This window comes from Labeo rohita, chromosome 16 (genome assembly GCF_022985175.1).
Source record: "Labeo rohita strain BAU-BD-2019 chromosome 16, IGBB_LRoh.1.0, whole genome shotgun sequence".
NCBI classification, from domain to species: domain Eukaryota; kingdom Metazoa; phylum Chordata; class Actinopteri; order Cypriniformes; family Cyprinidae; genus Labeo; species Labeo rohita.
Window position 1 is genome coordinate 16688140 of NC_066884.1, and position 25436 is coordinate 16713575.

The following is a 25436-nucleotide window of genomic DNA, read 5'->3' on the forward strand; positions in this document are numbered from 1 at the left end:
TCAACAAAAGAGGTCAAAAAGAAAAAAACAAAAATAAGTGGTTGATTCATTTAGAATAAAAGTCAGTTATGTTTAGAAACCTAAATCACATTTACTGTCACACTGAAAGGATGCCATATGTCAATCTAGATGTTAATATATATTTAATATTTCACTTGCCGTCCCATAAAATGAAAATGTCACCAAGACACTGGTTTAAAGATTTGCTGCATTTATGCAAATGTAAAACAAAGTTCACATCTGTTTTTACACTGACACGTCAAGTCTAAATTGTTGATTATTTACACATTTCAACTTTGCATTAAACAAGCATTAAGATTTGACTTGTTTTACACTAACTTAAACATGCAATGTCCAATCTGCACCAAACTTCACATTTGCTAAGAGTCCTGGCCTGAAGACATCTAAAGGCCAATATTGTTGGCAACAGGATACGTCATGCTCAAACTTAAACTCAAACCTACCATGTTCAATCTGCACCAAACTTCATATGTTTGATAAAAGTGCTAGCCTGAACACATCTACATGCCAATATACAGTTATAGTCATAGCCCCACCACCTGCTAACAGGAAGTTAGACACATATAAATGACTTTGACATATTCCTTTCTATATTTACCACTTTAAATGCATATTGCCCACCGTTGGCTGTTTTCCTAAAGCCACCGGATGGTGGTGAGCCCGGTTGCAAGGGCCTTTTCAACACTGCTTGCAGCTTTAATCTACATTGTAAGTCATAAAAGCAGACTTTAAAATGTTTAATTTTTATTTTTTGCACTTATAAATCACACTTAAAGACAATATAATGTGCCGTTTTCTATGAAATGTAGGACAGACACTGTTTTATTCATCATTTGCTGACTGGAGGCAGATTTGAATGTGAGCTTGCAACTGATTGTACGAAAACGTAGACAACATGATCGTGAGAGCAAAGTGTCATTTCACCATTAGTTAAGAATTCAACAAAAGAGGTCACAAAGAAAAAAACAAAAACGGTTGGTTGATTTATTCACAGTAAAAGTCAGTTATGTTTAGAAACCTAAATCACATTTATAGCTTGTTTACTGTCACACTGAAAGGATGCCATATCTAGATGTTGATATAGATTTAATATTTCACATTTGTCTTATAAAATGAAAATATTTCACCAAGACACTGGTTTAAAGATTTGCTGGATTTATACAAATGTAAAAACAAAGTTCACAGCTGTGTTTTCACACTGACACTTCAAGTCTAAATTGCTGATTATTTCCACTTACTTCAACTTTGCATTAAACAAGCATTAAGATTTGAGAGCTGTAATCGTAAAGCTGTAAAAGGAGAAGTCCACTTCCAAAACAAAGATTCACATATAATGTACTCACCCCATTATCATCCAAGATGTTCATGTCTTTCTTTCTTCATTCGTAAAGAAATTATATTTTTTGAGGAAAACATTTCAGCATTTTTCTTCATATAATGAACTGATATGATGCCCCAATTTTAAACTTCCAAAATGCAATTTAAATGTGGCTTTACGACTGAAGAAAGACATGAACATCTTGGATGACAATGGGGTGAATATATTATATGTGAATTTTTGTTTTGAAAGTGGACCTCTCCTTTAATAACTGAAAACATCAGGCATGTTTGAGGCCATAAGCGAAAAAAAAAAAAAAAAAAAAAAAAAAAAAAAAAAAAAAAAAGATGGGCAACTAAAATTCCTACACAAATACACAGATTTCTGAAACAGTATGAATACTCAGTGGCAATGTTTACAATATCTTTTGCAGGTAACGGCATAATTTGTATTTTTGGTTAATTTGTGGGCAAATCACAATTAAACTCACAAGCATGCATGACAAAATTTGCGATTCAAAATAACAGGTGGAAAAGGTTTAAGGAACAAATTACATTTTCAAAAACATTTATTCAGTGTTTCCCAATAACTAGAATAGCAGTGCAAATTAAACCTACAATTAATAACAAACATATAAATATTTTACACAATCAGGTATATCTACAATATAAAAACATTCATTTGTATCCTATAAGTGCAAAACAAGTGCATTAAGCCTGGAATTTTGAAATCCACATGATTAAGAAAATCTTCAAATTAACAAAAAGAGGAATTATGTATCTGCATTATACTTGCACTGTTGCATTGATTTGTGCATTAACGGTATATTCTGAATGTGTGTATGAGGTGAAGAACAGGTCCTTGACTGTTGTTTATTGCTTATGAGTCACTAGCGCACAAAGTTCATCTTAAAATCATTTTGTTAATGTCTCTCCCTAGTGGAGTTAAGATGCATTAACATCCTGTGACATCATACAGTTTCACAGGTCTACTGTTAACAGGAAGCAATACTGCTAATGTAGCAAAAACGCTAGGTTGAAAATCATGCAGCACCTCAGAGGAGGATTTCCTGATTGAAGTGATTCAGAGATGACTACCTGAAGGCACATGAGAGTTTAAAGCACCTGCTGATCTAAATTCAGATTAGTTCTGAAAATCAACATTTTAATGTCATTTTAATGTATCTACTCTATACATTCTAGATATGGGAGCATATGAAGAGTTTTAAACTCACAAGGTCATGTCTATGACATCAGTCCTTTTGCTCCTGTCAATTGGCGTAACTAAAGCAGTGAGGTTAGACTATACTTCCCACAATGCTCTGCTTTACAGCTGGGACTGGGTAGTGACGTGCATTATGTCATGGAAAGAGGTGCAAAGGCTCTGAAACAGGGTTTCGGCATCTGTCTCTGGGTTGGACTTCCAAGCGGTGCAGGACACAACAATTCTGGAGGAGAATAAAGAATAAATCAAATACAGAATTGAATTATATTAGACTAATATTAGAACAAATGATAAGAAATTATATAATACTCTACTGGTCAAAAGATTAAAACATGTAACATTTTTAAATGTTTTTACAAGGCACCTCTTATGCTCATATGATAAAAAATATGATAAAACAGTAATATTATGAAATATTATTACCATTTAAAAGAGCTTTTTCCTATTTGAATATATGTTAAAATATAATTTATCTGTGTGATGGCTTTTTCAGCTTCCAGTCTTCAGTGTTACATGACACTTCATAACTCATTTTAATATGCTGATATGGTGCTCATTTATTATCAATTATTGGTGCTCAATTACCAATAGTAGTTATAGTATATAATATAGAATTATACATGCATTTACTGTTAAACTGTTTACTGTTACTGTTTTTTATTAATTGAATGTATTCTTACTGAATCAAAATAAAAAATCTATATATACACTACCAGTCAAAAGATTTTGAAGGATTTTTACTGTTTTTTAAAGAAGCCTCTCCTGCTCACCAAGCCTGCATTTATTTGATCTAAAGTACAGCAAAAACAGTACAATTTTGAAACATTTTTACTATTTAAAATAACTGCTTTCTGTTGAATATATTTTAAAATGTAATTTATTCCTGTGATTTCAAAGCTGATTTTTTAGCATCATTACTCCAGTCACATGCCCCTTCAAAAAACATGCTAATATTCTGATTTGCTGTTCAAAAACATTTATTATTCTTATTATGATGTTGAAAACAGCTAAGTAGAATTTTTATTTCTATTTATCTGAAATAGAAATCTTTTGTAACATAAATGTCTTTATCATCACTTTTGATCAATATGAAACATCCTTGCTAAATAAAACTATTAATTTCTATAACTTCTTTCCTTAAAATTAAAAAAATTGAAGTTTTGAATGGTATAGTGCATAATGTTACAAATGTTTTTATTTCAGATAAATGCTGATCTTCTGATCTTTCATCAAAGAATAACAAAAAAATTAGAATGATTTCTGAAGGATCATGTGACACTGAAGACTGGAGTAATGGTGCTAAACATTCAGCTTTGATCACAGGAATAAATTATGTTTTACAATTAATTTAAATAGAAAACAGTTATTTTAAATAGTAAAAATATTTCAAAAATTGTGCTGTTTTTGCTGTACTTTGGATCAAATAAATGCAGGCTTGTTTTTTAATTAAAAAAACGTTTAATTTAACACTTATATATACTTGTATAGATATTTTAATAACATAAACTGATGGGGACCAACCTGTCATCGCGAATGCGATAGAAAAACCCATATCCGTGCGGCACCATGGGTGCAACTGCTCCCAGTACAGTTGTGTAGCCCACCAGACTAGTGGAAAGCACAAAAGTCCCCCCTCCTCCACTGTAAATACAGAGTGACACTAGTGCCTTTACAGCAATAAACACAAATCAGTACACTAGCAATGAACGATGGGAATTAAAGTGTTGAGCCAGACCTCTTAGAGTAGAGCGGGTCTGTGTAGAGTTCAGGCACAGGAAGACCCTCCTCCTTGGCAATCAGGTACAAGCCCAGGAGGTGCCTGTCAAAGCCTGCAATGTGCAAAGGTCATTCAAACATTTACCCGTTACACAACCTAAATATTGTCAGGCTAACACAAACCTTTTCCATCTTGCGCCTCTGCCATCAGTTTGTTATGTTTGCTGAAGGCTGCATTCAAAGCTTGTCTTTTCTCTTCAGTCTAAGTAAAAAAAAAACAACAAAAAGCCATAAGAAGCAAAGCAAATGTCAAGAATGTCAGGAACAAACTTTCAATGACCCATATGGAAGGATGGGTCACACAGGTTTGGAGGTTTAATTTTCAGCTGAATTAACCCTTTATTATCATATACAAGGTACTCACAGTGGCTGTAGGGTTCATCATAGTTCTGCACCACTGCTGGGCCTCCACAGTGCAGGGCCTCATGGTCTCTGTGCGGCCATGAAAGAAGCGGCGTGTGGTGGCCGTCTCATAACAACTACCAGGCCTGAGAATGGCAGAAACAAAGATGCCAAACTTAGCAAGTGCTGAAGTGTATTGATTTTTCTTTCAGGCAGTTATCTAACACGCTTACTTTCCGTGTAGCCTGTAGTATGCTAACTGCAGCGCCAGCTGAACAAATGTGTCAGGGTGAAGCTTTCTCTTCTTAATGGCTGCTTTCCCAAAGGAGGTGAAGGCGTAGCAGACAACCTGCAGGTCCTGGCACTGTAGATACAGATGCTTTGAGATTAAAACTAAAAACCACGTGATATTGCATTATGGGATTACATAATAAAGACTCACTGATGATATAACCATGTGTGCGTGTGTTACTTACACTTTTGTAGTACTGTTCTTTAGCCAGGGCGATATCTCTCCTCACCCGTTCATCTACAGTGAATATCAGCTCCTCCGGAACAGGCATCTCACGCACGACCTCTGAACCCTAAGAGTCATATAATAATTTCAACATGCACAGTCACGCATATAAAATGACACACAAATATTAATAAAAGCAGTCTTACCTTCCACACTCCACCACAGGCCCTCAGTTTTTGATCTGTGTAGTATCCATTAGATACCAAAACCATGCCATCAAACGGCGCATGCTTTAAAACAAACAAATGCATATGACATTAAAATGTGACACTTATTCAACTATGTAATTAAATCATGACTGCAATAACTACTGGCAACATCAAGACTCATCAGATTATTCTGACTAGAAAATATTATAATTGTTAGAATGTCCAAGGATCAGCAATCTCCACGTAAAACTGATTGGGCAGACCAAACCGTAAGTCGTAGAGACTTGAAACTTGGAGGGATGGTAGTACTCACACAATCTACAATGTCACCGGGGCTCACCCCAATCGGAATCACAGGGGCGCTACAGCAATCAAAAGTACGAAATCACTCGTAACTCCTAAACCTTCAGGTGTTGGAATCCTTGGCTCACACTGGACAAAATGCATGCCTTGGATTTGTCTGTGGGATTTGTATTTGCATTTTGCATTTTCTGAAATACCTACTTTTGCAAACTAGTCCTACGTTCACCCGATTGGAACCAAACCAGCGCAGGAAGATTCTCTGGAGAGTGAATATCAATAATTATCAAAAAAGCTGAACTTTCGACTCTCTGTTACAAAGGGACGCCAAACTGTTTGAAAGGGGGAGGGCCGCTTTTACTAAAATGGCTGTAACTTTTGAACTGAATGAGGTATCTTATCCAAACAACATGTATGTAAGCGTTAAATCTGAGGTCTTGGTGGTGCTAAAAGAGGAAAAGAACATCATAAAATGGCTGACAGGCCATCCGCTCTTATGTCACACATCATGTTCTCACACAGTGAAAAATTTAAGGAGCAAAAAGGACACTTAGAATGCCACGACACACAAAACAGCGCATGTACTTTAAGTATGAAACAAAGCCTCAGCTTTCAAATTTTGTAATTTCTTTAAGAAATTCAAACAAATACCATTTTGTGGCTCTTTAATGTGTCATGACAGATCACTATAGTGCCTTAGTTCAAGCAGCACTTGAATCGACCATCTCTTCCTCTACTAGTTATAGCATGAAAAAAACATGAATGAACATCAAAAGGTATCTTGTTTTAACTGTGGAAAAGCTCAAAACACACCATTTTACGAGTTCAAGTCCTCTGACGTAAATCTACTCTCTTGTCTGGTTTTTTTGTCAAACAAAAATATATTCTGTGTCATGATTGGTCACATCGCCTGTCAATCAAATTCCCTGCAAAGGGTCATTTACACTTCATTTCACTTCACACTGTGTGATACAACTACTTCTTAAAAGTTTGGGGTTGATAAGATTTTTTAAAAGTTTTCCAAAGAAGCTTCTTATGCTCACCAAGGCTGCATTTATTTAATCAATATACAGTATGAATAATACTGTACATAATACAGAAATGCAGTACTCTGAAAAAAATTAAAAAGCTGAATTTTAACCAGCCGTTACTCCAGAAATCATTCTAGTATGCTGATTTGCTGTTCAACAAACATTTTCTATTATTATCAGTGTTGAAGACAGTTGCTTATATTTTTGTGGAAAGCATAACACATATTTTCAAAATTCTTTCACAAATTAAAAGTTCAAATGATCAGCATTTATTTGAAATAGAAAATTAACAACGTAAAAGTCACTTTTGATCAATTTACTGCATCCTTTCTGATTAAAACTATTAATTTTAAAAAAATCATATTAATCCCAAACTTTTGAACAGCAGTGAATGTAAAATACACACCAATTCTAATAACGCTGCTATAATCAAAGGTTATATTTACATCACAGTTAGAAGCGAAGGTCCCATTAGAGTAGCAGATCAGATTGTAGGATTTATCACCCCAGCGGATCGTGGGGTTGCCAGTTAATGACAACTGGGCCAACTAATAAAAGAGAGAGAAATATTTGTGAAAAATGCCTGAAAAAGAAACATGGAAACAATACAGTGTCTGAGTGACGTGTGTGACCCTGGACCATAAAACCAGTCATAAAGGTCAATTTTTTGAATTTTTGAGATTTTTACATCATCTGAAAGCTGAGTACATAAGCTTTTCACTGATGTATTAGGATAGGACAATATGATGATTTGATAATATATGACTTGATTTTTGGCATTAAAGAAAAATTGATAATTTTGACACATGCAATGTATTACTGGCTATTGCTACAAATATACCCACGCTACTTAAAACCGGTTTTGTGGTGCAGGGTCACATATATGACTGTCCTAACACAAGTGTGTATGTATTGTGCTTAACCTCTGTGTAGTTTTCAGGGGAGGAATAGGGCTTAGCATCGTCCAGGGCAAGCACAAATAACGAGCTCTGAATGGTCTCTAGTATGGTCTTATTCACAGGATCAATGGAGATCAGATATTCCCGAGCCTGAAGAGACAGACAAGTGACAAATCTCATCATGACAACCCTTCAATGTACTTCCAGCACAGAGTTATAAACCGAACATCCTTTGTGTCAGGTGGAGTTCATTTGCATACTCTTCTGTGATTGGATGTGATGCACCAGTGGAGGCGTGGCTCTTACCTTTGCCCAGCGTGTTCTTTCCTCAGTGGTGAGCGCGCTCACTCCATCCCCCTCCGGCTCTCCATCACAGCAATCTTTAATGTAAGTGAGCTGCCTAAAGAACACAAGAGCAATGAGTGGAATAGCATGCTGCTTTGCTGCATTATAGTTTGTGGTCAGTAAAACATTTATTCTATTTGATCAAAAATACAGTTAAATCTAGGACACTTGGCACTGTACCTCAACAGCTCTGGGGGAGTGAGGATACGGCCATCACAGAGAGCATCAAATGTGAAGACCCTTCCACGACACATCACTATCATGTGAGAAGGGCAGGGTCCTTCGCTTTCTACAACACACAGAGAACGCACATCCAGCATAAACAAACATATGGACATACTTATGCATACAAACAAGCATGCATATGCCTAACCTGTTTTGAAGAAGTTGAGAATGGTGTCTTTATTGATGCCAGGCACTTTGCAGGTGCAGAAGAGATTGCGGAACTGATCCATGTCAAAGGGCATCGTTCCTGCTTTATGAACCGCTAGCCTCTCCCTGATAATTATCAGCAAATACAAACAAATAGTCATATAACGTTCTTAATATGTTACTGCTGCAGACTCACAATCAGAAATCAGACGTGTACTACACCTGCTACTTACGTGCGGACGAGGTCCCAGTACTGGAGATTGTACCACAAATTCAAGCTGGTCCTCTCTAGCTGTGTGCCATCACGTACAGGCCAGCAGTGCTCCACGTAAGCTGTAGGTCCTCCAATATTCACATTTAGCTGGGAGGGGAAGCGTGCTTCTAGATAGGCTGTGTCCAGCCACCAGTCCTCAAGCTGAAGAAGAACAACGGACAGGTTTAAATAACGTTTAGAAACTACGCACATGAAAATACATGCCATTTATAAGTTAAGTGTTTCATTAGTCAGGCTCAAACAGAGCGGTGCAAACAAAACAGAAAAAAAAAAGAGGCCTATTACCCAGTTGCACCTGCTCTTGGCTCTCTTCAGAAGCTTCTGGTGTAGCTGTTGTCCGATGCCCTCCTTAAAGCGTTTCACAGTGGCCACTGTGGCTTGAAACTCCTCCTCAGATGCAAAAGGTTTTACTAGAGAAATAATAACAATAATAATAAATTCAGTTCAATTCCACATTTTTCCCAGCTAAGTAAACACAGGTGTATTATTGCCCTATTATTGCCTCAAACTGAATGTAATTTCTAAAAGAAATAAGCTAAATAAAATTCAAAATAGTAAAAAAAAATCTTTAGTTGCTTAATAAGACCTGATAGAAGTTGCAAAACATAGTTACCGTGTTATTATTATTTTTAAATTAAAATTGTATTTAATGTAACCACACATACAAATATAATTTAAAATACCATGAATATAATATTAACAATTAAAATGTATTCCTGTGAAAATATAATTTCACATAATCCATCAGACATCATTCTAATATGCGGATTTACTGTTCAAGAAACAGTTTTAATTATTATTATCAATATTTAAAACAGTTGAATACATTTTTTCAGGATTCTTTGATGAAAAACCTTGGAGTCAGTATAATTTTTTTTTTTTTTTTTTTTTTGGTTGGGGGGAATTATAGAAATTAATATCTTTATTTAGCAAGGATGATTTAAATTGATCAAAGGCGATGATAAAGACATTTACAATGTTACTTCTGAACTTTCTACTCATTAAAGTAACCTGAAAAAAATTATACTCATCTGTTTTCAATATAATATTATATATATATATATATATATACTGAGTAGCAAATTCGAACATTAGAATGATTTCTGAAGGATCATGTGACTGGAGCAATGACGCTAAAATTCAGTTTTGAAATTGCAGGAATAAATTACACTTAAATAGCAAAAACATTTCAAAATGTTATTGTTTTTGGTGTACTTTGGATCAAAGAAATGCAGGCTTGGTGAGCAGAAAAGACATCTTTAAAAAAACATTAAAGCTCTTAATGTTCAAAAACTTTTGACTGGTAGTACAAATAAAATAAAATAAAATAAAATAAAATAAAATAACCTAATCTAATCTAATATCATGTAATATAATATATTATAATATTTTAATCTCCCTAAAAGTAAAAAAAAAGGAAAACAAAACATAATATATATGAACTTTATATATTATGATCTGTCTTGTTTGTTACCGTTATGGAACTTAGACACAGTGTCATTTTAGTATTATTTATATACTATTATATTTTATTTTTTAAAGTTGACACTTTTTTTATGTAATATATATATATATAGTGATATTATGTTATGTCAGCTTAACATAAAATCAGTTCAGTCTGAACTTTAATTTATAGTCAGCAACTCAACTTATAATTTATAGTCAACAACTCAACATTTAAAAGCCAAAAAAACAACAAAAAAAAACAAAAAAAAAACTCTTTTAGACACCCTCAAACTTAAATCAAATTTTACTCATAAATGGTACCAGTAAAAAAAAAAAAAAAAAAAAAAAAAAAAAATAGGTTAATAACACTCCTATCCCATGTATCACATAAAATAATAAGCAGAATGCTGGCTTGTGTTCCAGAGCTTGTGTTGACCTCTCACCTGCATTCAGATATTTATTCAGTGAGTCGTGTAGATCGGGCACAGGTAGTGGAGGGAGGCTGCTCTGATACTGAAATGTCCGCTCCGCAGTGGACTCAAACACTTGATTATCCATTATCACTGGACTGATTCAACTGCGAATAAAATCAGAACAGTCAGAAAGACTGAGTTGCAACACATCCATTCATGTAATACCAGATTACAAATAAACTTCAGCACAATCTGTTTGTGTTTACTCCCCCTAGAGACGTGCACTTAACACACTGACTTTCAGTGCAGGATTCACTCTGGACATAAAGCAGTAATGCATAAATAAATCACTGAAATCACTTAATCAGGCATATACGTAAACAAAAAATTCAAAACATATGCAGGTCGTAATGAACATAATGTAAACAGAAAGATTATCGAAGAGACTAACCTTAGTGAGACAAGAAACAGTGGCAATGCAGAGACAGACGGTGAAACGGAGACTTGATGTTTTATTGAACCTCGCTGTGCACATTCAACAACAGCTCGGGAATCGCTCCCGTTCCCTTTGCCCTAATTGCTGAAAGTGAAGCCAGAAACAATAACAATGACTCGATCAACATGGCTGCCTGTCGGAACAGATTTCAAAATACAGGTTCTGCGGAGACGAGACGAGACGGAAAGCAGAGAATGAATGAACGAATGAATGAATAAAATGTTCTGTGTTCATTTAGGCTAAATAAATGTTTTCAGACATTTTTGAACATTTTCTCTAACATAAAAGTGCTGTTATTAATTCTTTAATAAATGATTACAACAAAATATTTATGTTCAAAAACTTTTTGAGACGCATCCACCATTATTTTTTCGTAAGAGTGTGGGCGCGGCCGTTTGTCAATTTTATGGGTGTGGCTTCCGGTCTCATCCGCATCCAGCTATTTTTAGCTGTGCAAAACAGCTCGTTTTGCTGCTTGGTATTGCAAATTGGTGTGCCTTACCATGCTTACCATGTATTTTCTTAGTTATGAACACAGTGGTTTGTAGTGCAAACAGTTTTACTGTTTACGTTATGATTCTTCACATTATTTTCCTATAGCGGCTAATGAACTGGAAGTCTTCCGCACTGAAGAATAAGGATGGATTCATTCATTCAATATCAAACTGAATGTCATTGTTGTTATGATTTGATTTAAAATAAAAAAAAACAAAAAAAGAATTTTCTAAATAAATAAATTATAAAAATATGTTTATCATAAAATGTATTTAAGCTGTTTTTGTTTGATTTACTTTCTTTAATGTACTATTGAATACCTAAAATGATCCGGAAAATCACGTCACGGTCAGATCATTTACTATAAAGAAATATACATATAAAAAAGATTTTATTTTGTGTTTAACAAAACGTTTTACGTGAAAAAAGAGGTAATTTAACTAATTTAATTCACTTAAAAGTTTTCTGGCATCTGTTCCTGGGGGGGCTGATTTTTCCCTGATTTGGCAACACTGTACAAGGCCTGGCCTTGGCAAGATTTCCACGTCTTGCATTCCGCATTCGATCCAACGAGCTGTTGTGATGACTACGCTTCACTGAGCACACTGAGAGGACAAAGAAGCTCTTTGTGCTTAAGGGCACAATTACTGGTCCTTAAGCCTGAGTACTCAGCTCATACTAATGAAGCAATACATGCAAACTCCCTGAAAATTGTATTTTTTCTTAGGATATATAAAACAAAGAGGACAATCCCATGATATTTGACAGATTTATTCAATGACAAGATTACATGCTTACATCTGTAGGTCTCACTTTAGTTGGTATATCTATGAAACCAAGTTATGTATGTTTTAATGAGTATCTCATGTAAAGATCTAAAAATAATCTTGCAGCTTTTTTATAGTGAAACTTTAATATCTACTTAAACTAAAGATATGTTTTTCCCACATCACATTCCATACTTTTCAATGGCGTCCTTGGCCAGGGAAATGTAGGCATTCATGGCATCTTCATTTGACATACCTGTTGGAGAAAAGAGCGAGGACTACATAAATAAAGCTGTTATCAGAAACATCTGAAGGAAGGGGGTTCATATAACCTTAGCTAAGTACAAATCTGAATGCATTTTTACATAACAAATACAAACAAATGCAAGTACAACTATGACATTCATTTTAACTGCTCAAAAATATTGAGGAAAAAAAGAAGGATGCACTGTACAGTATGTTTTTTTCCTTACCTTTTCTTGAATTCCATGCCTCCCATTTGGCTTTCCCTTTTAAATCCGTAAGTCCAGGTTTGTCTGCACAAAACAGAACATACACATTTGGAGCTATTAGATGTAACATGCATGGTTTATTAAAAATATTTATATCGTTCGACAACAATTACCAGTATTAACATCCCCAACGATGGCTTGCTTGTAGAGGCCGTACAAATCCAGCAGCTCTTGGTCTGTAGGTCTGGTCTTCACTTTCTTTACATTCTCTGCATATTGCTCAAATTCAGCCTACAGCCACAGAGATCATGATTTATTTATTTATTTTTTCCAATAATAATATTATGAAGCTCTAATGTGTATTTGCTTATACTTGGGGGGAAAAAGCATCACAGACGCTAGTCTGACCTATTTTGCCCACTAAGCACATTCTTAATCACTATGCATCAATGCATTATTATCAGACTGTACGCTGCCTATTGTTTAGTATCACAACGAACTAACAGTTTACGTGCCAACATGAATGCTCTTTGTACCCTTATAAACCTACAGGGTTTTGAGAGATTTCAGGCTTTCTCAAGTCTGATTTATCAACTACAAGACTTTCAAATTAAATTAACAGTTTGTGGATAGCCTATACATCGCGCAACTTTTTGCTGGAGCAAGAATGAAGGACAAAATGACGTAATATATGCACAAGCGCACATCCAGATGAAAACAGCACGAAAACGATACTGATATCTGGATGCGTAATGGCTATGCGCCTAAGCACACGAGGAGAATAAAATTAGCTTTTGCGTATACAGCAAAATCTAATGCAGTATTATATTAACACAGGGCTTGTAATCTTTAAAATCCTACCTAGATATCTCCAGCTGTGGACTTAAAGTAATATCCAAATGTTTTGTTATGCATGCATTATATCTCTACAAAAGCAAGGAACGTGAAATGAAAAAGAAACAGTGCAAGTAAATACCTTCAAAGTCATTTTCTTAGACGAGTGCTGTTCGGCTGGGCGCTTCAGCTAGAACGTAGCGTAGATGCACTGATGAATAGAGTTTACGATGACACCGCGCGGAGCTCCAGTGCGCTGCTGTGGAGCTGAGCGCTGATTGGCTGATGGAACGTCCGAGGATGAAACCCAGTGAACTTCAGCTTGTTTTATTTCTATGGTGAAGCAATTAATTGCCGCATTGTGCATTTAGCTTTCACACGCGGCTTTACGTAACACGAGATCCAGAGTTTACTCAAAAAAGCATATAAACGGAAAATGGTTAACTGACATTAATTGCCACTGTTCATTTATTTATTTATTTTTTAAATCTAATGTAGCCTAAACCTGCCATCAACGGGTAGACATTTTATATTTCTATTTTCTGGTTTAAAAAAATCTATATAAACATAAAAACATAAAACAAAGCAGTACGGTACCAAAATAAACAGCTGTGATCAGACCACTGATTTATAATAGGGATTATTTTTTATATTTTTTTATTTACAGTAATACACAAAAAGCACAGTTTACATCACTTGTTTTTTTCTTACTCTCTCTCTCACTCAATATATACTAAAATATAGTTTATTGTTAAGAGGGGTAAATTCTATAAATACGTTTAAATGACAGTGGACTTTAAGCAGATTAGATTAAAATTAAATCCCAATAACATTAGTTATATCAGGGTTGAAAACGGTGCAGAAAACGCCCCTGCACAATTAAAAACATATTACGGCTATCGCGATTAAAATTAATTCCAATTTAAACCAGTTTTGTGCAGCGTTGAGCTTTATAACCAATCAAACGCCTTTCTGTTGAATTTAGGAATGCATTGGCCAATCAGATGAGTTTAGATTAGTCAGCGCTGGAAACGCCGGAGATGTGATGAATGCGCACGATCGCAAATTCCCTCATCACAAACAACACAGTGCAGATACGATGGAAATAAAAGAATAATTTCGTAGCTTCAGTGATTATAACGGGAGTTTTTACATAACTTCTGGTAGACTTGGCTAAGGTCATGGACCGACATGTTTGCCTATGAAGCCAGAATGTGACGTGCCCAAAACTAAACAAAAACATTTTATACTGTTTTCTATATCGATATTACTAAACATTATTACAATATTAAGAGCAACAATCTACAATAATGATTTTTGTCATAATACTGCAGCCCTATGAGCTCCTGTTTTAACGTGTATAATTTAGATACAATATTAAACAGCCTATTGTTACTGACAACAGTTTAAAATATTTATTAAAGTAACTGGATTAATTTAAGTATTTGACATTAAACAACATGTGGTTTTTATAATAAGGTGATTATAAAACTTGCTCTCACAAATGTAACAAAATGCCCCTGGAAATCAATATTCCTCGACATAAAGTACATATTTTGTTACTTATAAAATATTTAGGAGCTGTATTTGTAAATTATAGCACATGACAAAAAGGCCTTTGGGTGAAATCCAACGAGTTGAACAGCTATGTTGTTTAAAAGGACAGTCAGTCGCTAGATGGCAGTGTGGATTTTAGAAACCTTAAACGATTTATTGTGTGACCACAGAAGAAGACCTTCAAAAACAACATGTCTGCGCTCGGAGAAATGTGCACACGCTTTGGAAATTAAACCTCTTGTAATTGCTGATTTCAGGCAGTTTTATTAGGTTTGTATAACTGCTGATCGTGAACATCTTGGTCCATATAAAATGAGTATTAATGTAATGTTGTATGCCTCGCTGAGCGTAATATAATCATTAACAGTGTAATGTTACTTTACCTAAACCTCAGGTTTCCAGAAAGAATGTCTACCCCAGCGAAAGCATCAACGAAGAAAGAAAAAAAGAAGCCCATCCCAGTGAAAACTTCACTGAACAGCCCATTCACGACTCAGTGGAGTCCTCTGGAGAGAGAACACAAGCGTTTAATACTGAACACGCTTAAAGCCAAACTGTCCGCTGTTGGGCTTCAGAAACAACGTGTCAATAGGGTTCGCGAGTGGGGAAGCAAGAGGAGGTCAAGAAAAAAGACCTCTAAACCCAACGAGGACCAAGAACCAGCTCCTGAACCCGCAGAGAGCGTACAGACCCCTTCTAAGCCCACCGAACCGTGCTGGACCAACCCGGCCGTGAGGAAACAGCTGGCCATCGGCATCAACGAGGTCACCAAAGGCCTGGAGAGAAATGAACTGAGTTTGGTGCTCGTGTGCAACTCGGTAAGGCCAGAACACATGACGTGCCATTTAATCCCGTTGAGTAAAACGAGGTCGGTGCCCGCCTGTCAGGTGCCCACTCTGAGCGAGACTCTGGCGGAGCTCCTGGGTCTCAAGTGCGTTCTGGCGCTGGGATTCAAACGCGGTACCGAGGCGTTCGAGGACGTGGTCCGCACGATAACACCTGTGGTTCCGCCGCTAGACGTGTCTTGGTTTCCGACGGCTTTAAAGAAGAAATCAAAGAAAACACAGAGCGATACAGTCAAGGGACAGAAGAGGAAATTAGAAGAAATTACGGATGAAACAAGTGACGCTTCGCCCGTTATCCTCCATCCTCTGAAAGTGAAGAAAATCATCCCGAATCCTTCGAAAATCAGAAAACCGAAAAAGAAGGGAAAGTAAAAATGCTTCTCAAGCGCTCTATGAACGCATGGCGTTTGGACATTTGTGAATTGTTTAGTATATTTATATTTTCATAGGTTTAAGGAGAAGAAAAAGACTTGAGATGAATTCTGTTTTATATTTTGGATGCTTTTATTCAGTCAAATGTCCATGCTGGTATACCTTGATGTATATTTTTGACAATTAGATATTGGGTGGACTGTCATGTTTGACATGGTGCTGGTACTTATTCCCATCAGTTCCAACCTGCAATGGAGTTCAATAAAAATACTGTCTTCAGAAAGAGAAAGCTGATCGTTTAAAACTACACAATTTGACATTTAAAAAACAACCTCTCTGAAATAAGGCAAGTACTTCGGGTGTTCTCACCATAACCCATAAGTTCTTAAACCATACAGATTGGGGAAAAAAAATTTCATGCTCATTTCATACAGCAAGCCTTAGAAAAAACATACGCAAACTGACATTCGCAAAAGTGCCCTGGACGTTTAATGAAACCATGTGGAACTTTTGAGAGGAGTACCTTTCTTTTGAAGCATGTCTGGACGTGCGCTTATTTAAAAGCATATTGTAGATTCAGATACATTAAAGCAAACCATGACGAGATAAGCTGTATTAACACAAAATCAGCTTCTGCTATATAATAACGTTGTTCACATTTCATTACGCCTCACCAGTGATTGTAACTGAACAGCGAGCAAGCTTTCCTGACCGCATCACCAAAAGCATTGGGAGAAATGCTTATATCAAAATGACAACGCACACATGATTGTTTAACTCTCCTTGTGCTTAAGTATAGCAAAAATTACCAGGGCCTGATCGCAAATGCACCATTTGAATGAGGATACGCTTTGACTGCAAAGAATACTGAAAGAAAAACAAGAAGAAAATGGAACATGTAACTTAAATACAATTCTAAATATCAGAATTGCTTTACTAAAATAATTTAAAAACACTAAACGGTAAAGAACAGAAACGGGTGGGAAAAAGAAGCTACTTAAGGTGTGACAATCATGTCTGTAACAACATAAATGAATTCGCATTCAAAATTCTAAACGTTTCTTTTGGACACACGAAACCTAAATAAATGTATTATTCTTAAAAATTGCACCTCAGAGCAATCGGGCCCTTTTAGTTGATGTTGTGCTTCAAAATGCAATACATTCTTCCACACGTTTAAGCATTTACGCGTCCCCCCTCCCTCCCCTCGCACAGACAGCAGGAACTCCAAACGGTTTATGACTTTAAAGGCAGCTCCATAGAAAAGACTTTGGATTTCGACCCCCCCGTTCCTGTTCCGTTGTAAACCTCACAACACGTAATAAATATCTGGCATTAAATGTACAGCTTGCTAATTCACACAAATGTATCAACACTCCTTCATAATACAAAACAAATGAACAAAAAGACAAAAACAATGGGATTAAACGTTCTGTGAGAGGATACAGACTGCATGTTAAGGAAAATAAACAACACTACGTGTATGTGTATATGTATGTATGCATGTATGTATGTGTGTATACAGCTTGTGGATGTGTTTGACCTTGATAAATGTTTCTCACATTCTCAGAGAGAGAGTCAAAGACAAAGAGAAAAGAGGGGAGATCCCTCGGTAACTGGAACAAGACCTAAGAGAGCTGCACAACATAACTCATTCACTTTGAATGGATGTCAGTTTTTCCTCTTTATATTGACTAAGTCCAATTCAGAGATTCTGAGATGGACCTCTCGATCAGTCGGCATCCAACACGAAGCAGCCAGTTACTGTAAAACAAGGCCAACCTGGGGAGAATGGAGAAGTGAATTCATTTTAATTACTAATATAAAAACATATATACTGTATATACATAATGGCCACGTACACACTGCAAGTTTCAGGAGTGACAACCGCATTTAAATGTGGGACGAAATTCCCATACACACATTCCATGTGTGTACGAAACAGCAGCAATGTTTTGGGGTCTTGCGGGAGTGAATAAGAATTTAGCTGTTTGGTATCTGCCATTTTTTGGCTAAAGACTCTTTCTGTCTGTCAATTTTAACTAAACTACCACATGCTGTGTTTTGTTTATGCTCGAGAGGCTGCTTCAGAGTGTGCCGTCTTGCAGTGTTGCCATAATGCGGTTGTCGAATGCAGTTGTCACTCCTGTATTTTAGTGAATTATGTGTGCACAGAATGCGATTAAAAGAGTAGTTTACTTTCAAAACAACAATTTACAGATAATTTACTCACCCCCTTGTCATCCAAGATGTTCATGTCTTTCTTTCTTCAGTCGTAAAGAAATTGTTTTTTGAGGAAAACAGTTCAGTTAATTTTTCTCCATATAGTGGACTTCAATGGTGCCCTTGAGTTTGAATATCCAAAATGCAGTTTAAATGTCGCTTCTAAGGGCTCTAAACGATCCCAGCCAAGGAAGAAGGGTCTTACCTAGTGAAACGATCAGTTATTTAAATTTTATTAAAAAAAAAAAGAAAAAAATTACAATTTGTATACTTTTTAACCTCAAACAGCCTGTTTTTTCTGGTTCAAGACAGTTAGGGTATGTCGAAAAACTCCCATCTCATTTTCTCCCTCAACTTCAAAATCATCCTACATCACTGCAGAAGTACCGACACCCTTTACAAAAAAAGGTAAAACAGCGATGTAGGACTATTTTGAAGTTGGAGGAGAAAGTGAGATGGGAGTTTTTCGACATACTCTTTAACTATCTTGAACGGAAAAAAACAGAGTTCAGACAAACCTAGACAAGATGAGCATTTGAGGTTAAAAAGTATATAAATTGTCTTTTTCTTTTCTTTTCTTTTTTTTTTTTTTTTTAGAAAATAACCGATCATTTCGCTAGATCAGGAGTGGCGAACGTCGGTCCTGGAGAGCCGCAGCCCTGCATAGTTTTGCTTCAACCCTAATCAAACGCACCTGAACAAGTCTGAAGGGTTACTAGAAAGCTACAGGCAGGCGAGTTTTAATTAGGGTTGGAGCTGAACTCTGCAGGGCTGCAGCTCTCCAGGACTGGAGTTCGCCACCTCTGCGCTAGATAATACCCTTTTTCCACAGCTGGGATCGTTTAGAGCCCTTTGAAGCTGCATTTAAACTGTATTTTGTAAGTTTAAACTTGGGAGCACCATTGAAGTCCATATTATGGAGATTATGTTTTCCTTAAAAAACAATTTCTTTACAACTGAAGAAAGAAATACATGAACATCTTGGATGACAAGGGAGTGAGAAAATTATCTGTAAATTTTTGTTCTAAGGAGTAAAAGGTGAACTGACAACAGAATTTAGCTGCAGTGTGTACGGGGCCAATGTGAAACTTTTCCAACTGTTATGCAATGTTATCACTTTTTATGTTGATGGAGCACTGCAAAACTGAGAAGAAAAAAAAAAAAAAAAAAAAAGTACACTAAATGTTTTATATAGACTTTGCAACATGTAAATATTTCTTTGACCACCATTTAAAGGGATAGTTCACCCCCAAAAGAAAATTGTCATTAATTACTCACACTCATGTCGTTTCAAACACGTAAGACCTTCATTAATCTTCAGAAATCAAAATAAGATATTTTTTATGAAATCCAAGAGCTTTCTGACCCTGCATAGATGGCAACACAACAGACATGTTCAAGGCCCTGCAAGGTAGTAAGGACTTTGTTAAAATAGTCCATGTGACAGTCAACATAAGTACCACGATATATGCGTGTGGTGCTGCAGGAGCCGACATTCTGACGTAGAACGTCCACCTCTCTTAGTTCATCGTCTGTATATTCTGGTTCAAACAAGTAGGGATGGGCAAAAAATTGCAAGTCATCCTCTTTGTTGAAATCTTCAGACAAGTTTACGAAGACTGTTTTATGTACATCTGGGGATATGGGTTCTCTAAGATGGACCTCTCAATCCGAGGGCATACGGGTTCTACACCAGAACGCCGGCTCCTGCGTCAACAGCACCAAACACGTGTGTTACTCATGTGAATGTGTGGCGAAGACTGACATGGAGGAGAAGAAATTGTTGAATAAAGTCATTATTTTTGTTTTCTTTGTGCACAAAAACTATTCTTGTAGCTTCATAACAATAAGGTTGAACCACTGATGCCACATAAACTATTTTAACGATGTCTTTACTACCTTTCTGGGCCTTGAATGTGGTAGTTGTGTTGCTGTCTATGCAGGGTCAGAAAGCACTCAGATTTCATCAAAAATATCTTAATTTGTGTTCTGAAGATGAACAAAGGTCTTACCAGTTTGGAACGACATGAGGATGAGTAATTAATGACAGAATTTTCATTTTTGGGTGAACAATCACTTTAAGTAGCATCAAAGGTGGAAAAGGTGAGATTTTTAAAAAACTGAATCTTACTTTCTCTGGGTCCATGGGAGGGCATTTCCAGTTGTACAGATAATACTGCAGGTTACCATCACCAATTCCAAACTTGAGCTTTTCCAAGAAAGTCTTATTGTCCATTAGATCCAGCGCATTAAAAACATCAAAACCTTTCTGATGTCCCGAAACATCCCAAAAAAAAGACAGAATATTAATTCAAAATATGAAGACATGATTTAACAACAAATCATTAGCAATGGGTTAACAAGCTTGATGCTTGTGATGTGTTTGTACCTGTTTGGCTAGGATGAGAGCATCATTCATCAGGTCTATGAGCGGCGTCTCTGTGTGGACATTGTAAAAGGAATAAGCAGCCTTCAGGCTTTTGTGCAGTGGATGATGCATCACTGTGGATGGCAGGGTGTAGAAACTGATGAAGTCTGTTAGCATCCCACCAGAGCCCTGTCAAAGAAGCACAGTGAGTAAGAATTAGGACTGTGAAAAAAACAAGATTCACAAACCGAGAAATGATTCTGCATTGATTCTGAAATTTTTTGAATTCATTGCAATTCTCTCTCGAATTGATTCTAAGGTTTTTAACAGCAGATGGCACTGCATGCTTTAGAAACAGCTGTACTCTGTTTCTAATACCTTACACACACTTGAACCTAAATAATCATTTATTAAGTCTGAAAAGGTTGAAGCAAATAATAAGGGTGTTAACAGTAGGCCGTCTTTACATTAATCTCATGTCATGAAAGCATTCTGAGCCGAGGTCCAATTACATGAATTACATGACGCTCTTCAGTGCTCTTCTTCATGAGCAGTTGAGTATTCAGTTAAAAATTAGATTAGAACGCCATCTGCTGTTAAAAACTAAGCTCAGATTCGATTCCAGAGAGAATTGGAAAATCTCTGAATTGATCCACCAATCACAATGCATTAATTTATCAGTGCAGCCCTAGTAAAAAACATGAAGACAAACTTGATTAATATATGCCACGCATACCTCGACTACATAAGTGTCAATGATGTTCTCCTGTGGTAGGAACCAGTGCTTCACCTCCTCTTCTCCCATGACAGGCCGCAGGTGGAACTGGCTCAGGTGTTTCTGCAGCAATGCCGTCACCTGCTTCACATCCCCATCTCCCATCGGCCTCAAACCAGGAGTACGAGTGCTCTAAGGAAACATACAGAACAAAATTACAGAATAAAATTTAAAAGGAACAATTCTGGATGTACTATTCCTTTAAGAGTGCTGTTTTTGAAGAATATTTATTTTGAACTGACAAAATGGCTTACATCAGGTAATCTGTACAGCTTCATTGTCCGTTGTAGTGTCATATTTCTGCTGAGATGGGAAAACTTAACTTCCACAAGCTTCCTGGGGTTTAGAGAGCGATGCCAGTATCTGTAAAGATACAGATATTAACAGGTTTAATCTCACCGTAATGCTTTAAATTAGCATTTAATAACACAAATGAGTAATTAACATAAACATAAATTGGTACCTGCATGTAGAAACAGGTTTGGGTAGGACTACACCAGCAGTGTATACGGCCTGGAAAATTCCCTCTAAATTGACCCGCCGCGTGATCTCTCGGATTAGTACAGGAGCGACACGCTTTGAGCGTAATTTTTTATGCACACACAGGAAGTTAATCTCCACCATCCTCTTCAGCCTTCAGATGCAAGAAGAATTAGTGCTATAGTAAGAACAATTTTCAAAACTGACAAACACAATTGGTAAAACCTGCTCACAGGTTTTAAACTTCCGGTGCAGGCATTGACGTGATGTATCCTCATACTCACGTGTCATAGATGTGGATGTCAGCAGGAATGGCACTGATGAACCCAACCAGCTTCTTATTGGATGAGACCCTGACACCACAGTGCCACTGAGGCAGCCAACCCGGGGGACGTAACGCCCTTATAGCGAAAGACAGCAAAGAAAATGTCACACATCCCACTACATTAAAAGCATCAACTTAGACGGGCAGAATAAAATGCAAACCATTAAACAATCACTTACCATTTCAGAAAGTTAGGAGAATAGTCAAATCTAAACATGTTGTCATCATCCTCAACATAATTTTCATTCAGCAAGGTGTATAACTCCTTCAGCTACAAGGGAGAAAAGAGAAAATAGCATGATTTGGTATACATAGGACTATTTTATTTTTTTAATGAATAGCAAATACAGCATTATTGTTTTCGTTAATGCACATACCACTTCAGCGTTGCTAAGGTCCAGTGTGTCCCACATAAAGCCCTGTGGGAGAGAATATGGCTCTTGTCTGATATTTTCTTTATCCGGTTCAATTGGCCCATGAGTTGTCACCACCTCATCTGCAAAGAAACAGAGGCAGCTCTTTAGATTTTAGAAATAATACATTAGTGTAAAGCAGGGATTCACAGATTTTTGTCAGCCGAATCCTTTTGATATTTTGTCGAAGTAACCCGAGATTTTAGCAACACAACTAAATCTTCACGGTTCTGTGATATTGGTTAAAGGCTATATGTCATGCACGTAGGCAAATGAAAAACTCACCCGTTGAAAAAAAAAAAGAAAAGAAAGAAAGAGACAAAAAAAGGTTTTATTTTGATAGATTTTTACTTTTTTTTTTTTTTTTTAAAAAACCTGGGATGTGTGAACCCCAGTTTGGAAAACTCTGATGTAAATAAAAATAAACAATCACCTGGTTATTATTACAAAATATATCCTACCTGCTGGTCTTGACCATCCGACTGTACATCATCAAGCTTATTACACAACAACTTAAAAAAATACATTGCTGTTCAAAAGTTTGAGACTTGTAATGTTTTCTAAAGATGTCTTTCATGCTCATCAAGACTACATTTATTTGATAAAAAAATACAGAAAAAAAACTAATATTGCAAAATGTTATTACAATATAAAATACTGGTTTCTATGTAATATATTTTAAAATATAATATATTCCTGTGATGCAAATATTCCTTTGATCAAATTAGCGTAGCCTTGATGAAGATAAGAAACTTATTTATTTATTTATTTTTTAATATTAAAAATCTTACTGATCCTAAACTATTGAACAGCAGAAAGGATGGATTAAATGTATAAAAAGTGACAGTACATTTATAATTGTATTATTTAAATAACATTTAACATTTAAATAACTATTTTCAGCGTTGATAAGAAGAAACGTTTCTGAAGTACTGAGGACCTGAGTAATGGCTCTTTGGCTTTACCATCAAATGAATAAATTACATTCTAAAAATACTGTAAAAGAAAACTAGTTATTTTAAACTGTAATATTTCATAAGATTACTATTCTTCTGTATTTTAATCAAATAAATGCAGTCCTGGTAAGTATAAGAGACTTAAAATTTTTGAACTGAAGTGTAACTACACGTTATGCTTGTACTTTCATTCATGATGCTGAGGTTGATTTGCTTGTTGAATACAACACTGTTTAAGGATCAGTGCAAGATTCTGACTAGCACGGATTTGCCAAATTGCTTACATTTGCAATGTTGCAATCAAACACGTGCAGAGGTGACGTACGACTTACTGAGTTTGGGCACGGGTTGAGTGTCCCAGAACTGGTACTTGTGCTTTGTGGCCTCGTCTATGTTTTTGGCTGGACCTTGACAGGTGGACAGGAGCTCCATAGCTCTCTGAATGTCCTGCAGTTTCTGCATTGGAATGGCAGGGTTCTGGTACAAGAACAGATGGAAAATCAGCTTTTTTTTTTTTTTTTTTACAAAACCTTTTGATAACACTTTACAAAGTAGAAACCTTTATCTCCTGAGAATCAGAGGCAGAGTCAGACTTGGTTCCTCCTGAGCTTGGTTTCTCCTTCTTTCTCTTCTGTTTCTTCTTTTTCTTCTTCGCACCAAGATCACCCCCAGGACTCCTTAACAAAACCACAACACCTTTTCAAAACCCAGATAAACCTTACAGACAACGTGTGTTAGCTGTTTACGGGATTCAAAGACATAATAGGCATAGCAGGTGAAAGTGTCAACGGGTTCCTGTTATAACAATAGCCTGGAGGTTGACTGCCAGAGGAAAAACCATAAAAACAACTGTCAGTCTCTTCATGAAAGCAGGTCAAACTTCGTAATTCATTCCTGAGGGATGCAAGTCTGCCTGACAACAACAGACAACCATCATCCTCGGTTCTCGAGCTGACAAAGATGCTCGACTGCAATGCTGCTCACTCAGCTCATAAAGAGGATCAAGCGTGTTTGTATTGTTCAGAGATGATGAAGACAAACTAATGAAACCAGGCGGATGCTTTCCACTCCCGCTAAGTAAATATGAAGAACGACTGCAAATTAAAAAGCAAAGAGACTAATAAACATGTTCAGAGATATAGTAGAGAACCGCCTGGAGGACTTGTCTGACTGCTGAGCTCAAATAAATCCTTGAACATTAATGTCGAGCTAGCTACAGTAGCTACTTTGATTCAAACGCTTTGTAAAGTACATACCGACACTTATCTAGGCTATTTTAAAATGTTTATATATACCGCTATGTATCCATCATGCAATTAACGAGCTATTACATTAGCCGACTCGTTTAAAATGCACTAATTCTCCTCCTGGTTACCTGGTTGCTAAGCTAACCGTTTGTTTACATCTCTGGAGCAGTTAAACGGCGACGGCTTGCCGCGGCTAATCCTCGCGCAAACAACGGCTCTTTAGCGCGTGCTCTCGCGTGCTCACCCCTGCATGTGCTCATTTTCCTCCTCGTTGTCTCCGTCGATGCCGCAGGTGTCCTGGTCGTCCAGCTCCAGGCTCTGCTGGCTGGCCGCGGACTCGCTGTCCTCCGCCATCATGGATGAATCTGCTGCAAATCCTCACGACAAAACCACTCAATAAAAAC

The 25436-nt window shown here is 36.6% G+C and overlaps 4 protein-coding genes across 4 annotated transcripts; 1 reads left to right on the top strand and 3 right to left on the bottom strand.

Annotated features, from left to right (window-relative positions):
* Positions 1–748: 748 nt before the first annotated feature.
* crot (carnitine O-octanoyltransferase) lies at positions 749–11004 on the bottom strand. Its single transcript, XM_051130950.1, has 17 exons — positions 10879–11004; positions 10458–10591; positions 8854–8978; positions 8528–8709; positions 8296–8420; positions 8103–8211; positions 7884–7977; positions 7602–7727; positions 7125–7226; positions 5345–5428; positions 5158–5265; positions 4915–5045; positions 4704–4827; positions 4463–4541; positions 4299–4392; positions 4085–4204; positions 749–2786 (listed from the first exon to the last, which is right to left on the bottom strand). Exons 2-17 carry the CDS (start codon positions 10570–10572, stop codon positions 2666–2668), a joined length of 1839 nt encoding a protein of 612 aa, XP_050986907.1. The 5' UTR covers positions 10573–10591; positions 10879–11004; the 3' UTR covers positions 749–2665.
* Positions 11005–12173: 1169 nt separating this feature from the next.
* acbd7 (acyl-CoA binding domain containing 7) lies at positions 12174–13764 on the bottom strand. Its single transcript, XM_051130960.1, has 4 exons — positions 13614–13764; positions 12811–12928; positions 12659–12721; positions 12174–12441 (listed from the first exon to the last, which is right to left on the bottom strand). The coding sequence occupies exons 1-4, from the start codon at positions 13623–13625 to the stop codon at positions 12368–12370; spliced, it is 267 nt and encodes an 88-aa protein (XP_050986917.1). The 5' UTR covers positions 13626–13764; the 3' UTR covers positions 12174–12367.
* Positions 13765–15161: 1397 nt separating this feature from the next.
* Positions 15162–16329, top strand: rpp38 (ribonuclease P/MRP 38 subunit). The gene is made up of 2 exons (XM_051130959.1): positions 15162–15298; positions 15423–16329. Exon 2 carries the CDS (start codon positions 15436–15438, stop codon positions 16243–16245), a length of 810 nt encoding a protein of 269 aa, XP_050986916.1. The 5' UTR covers positions 15162–15298; positions 15423–15435; the 3' UTR covers positions 16246–16329.
* Positions 16330–16706: 377 nt separating this feature from the next.
* nmt2 (N-myristoyltransferase 2) lies at positions 16707–25436 on the bottom strand. Its single transcript, XM_051130951.1, has 12 exons — positions 25277–25436; positions 24345–24462; positions 24118–24262; positions 22794–22912; positions 22596–22687; positions 22376–22492; positions 22075–22245; positions 21866–21974; positions 21573–21743; positions 20858–21025; positions 20600–20737; positions 16707–18027 (listed from the first exon to the last, which is right to left on the bottom strand). The coding sequence occupies exons 1-12, from the start codon at positions 25387–25389 to the stop codon at positions 18007–18009; spliced, it is 1482 nt and encodes a 493-aa protein (XP_050986908.1). The 5' UTR covers positions 25390–25436; the 3' UTR covers positions 16707–18006.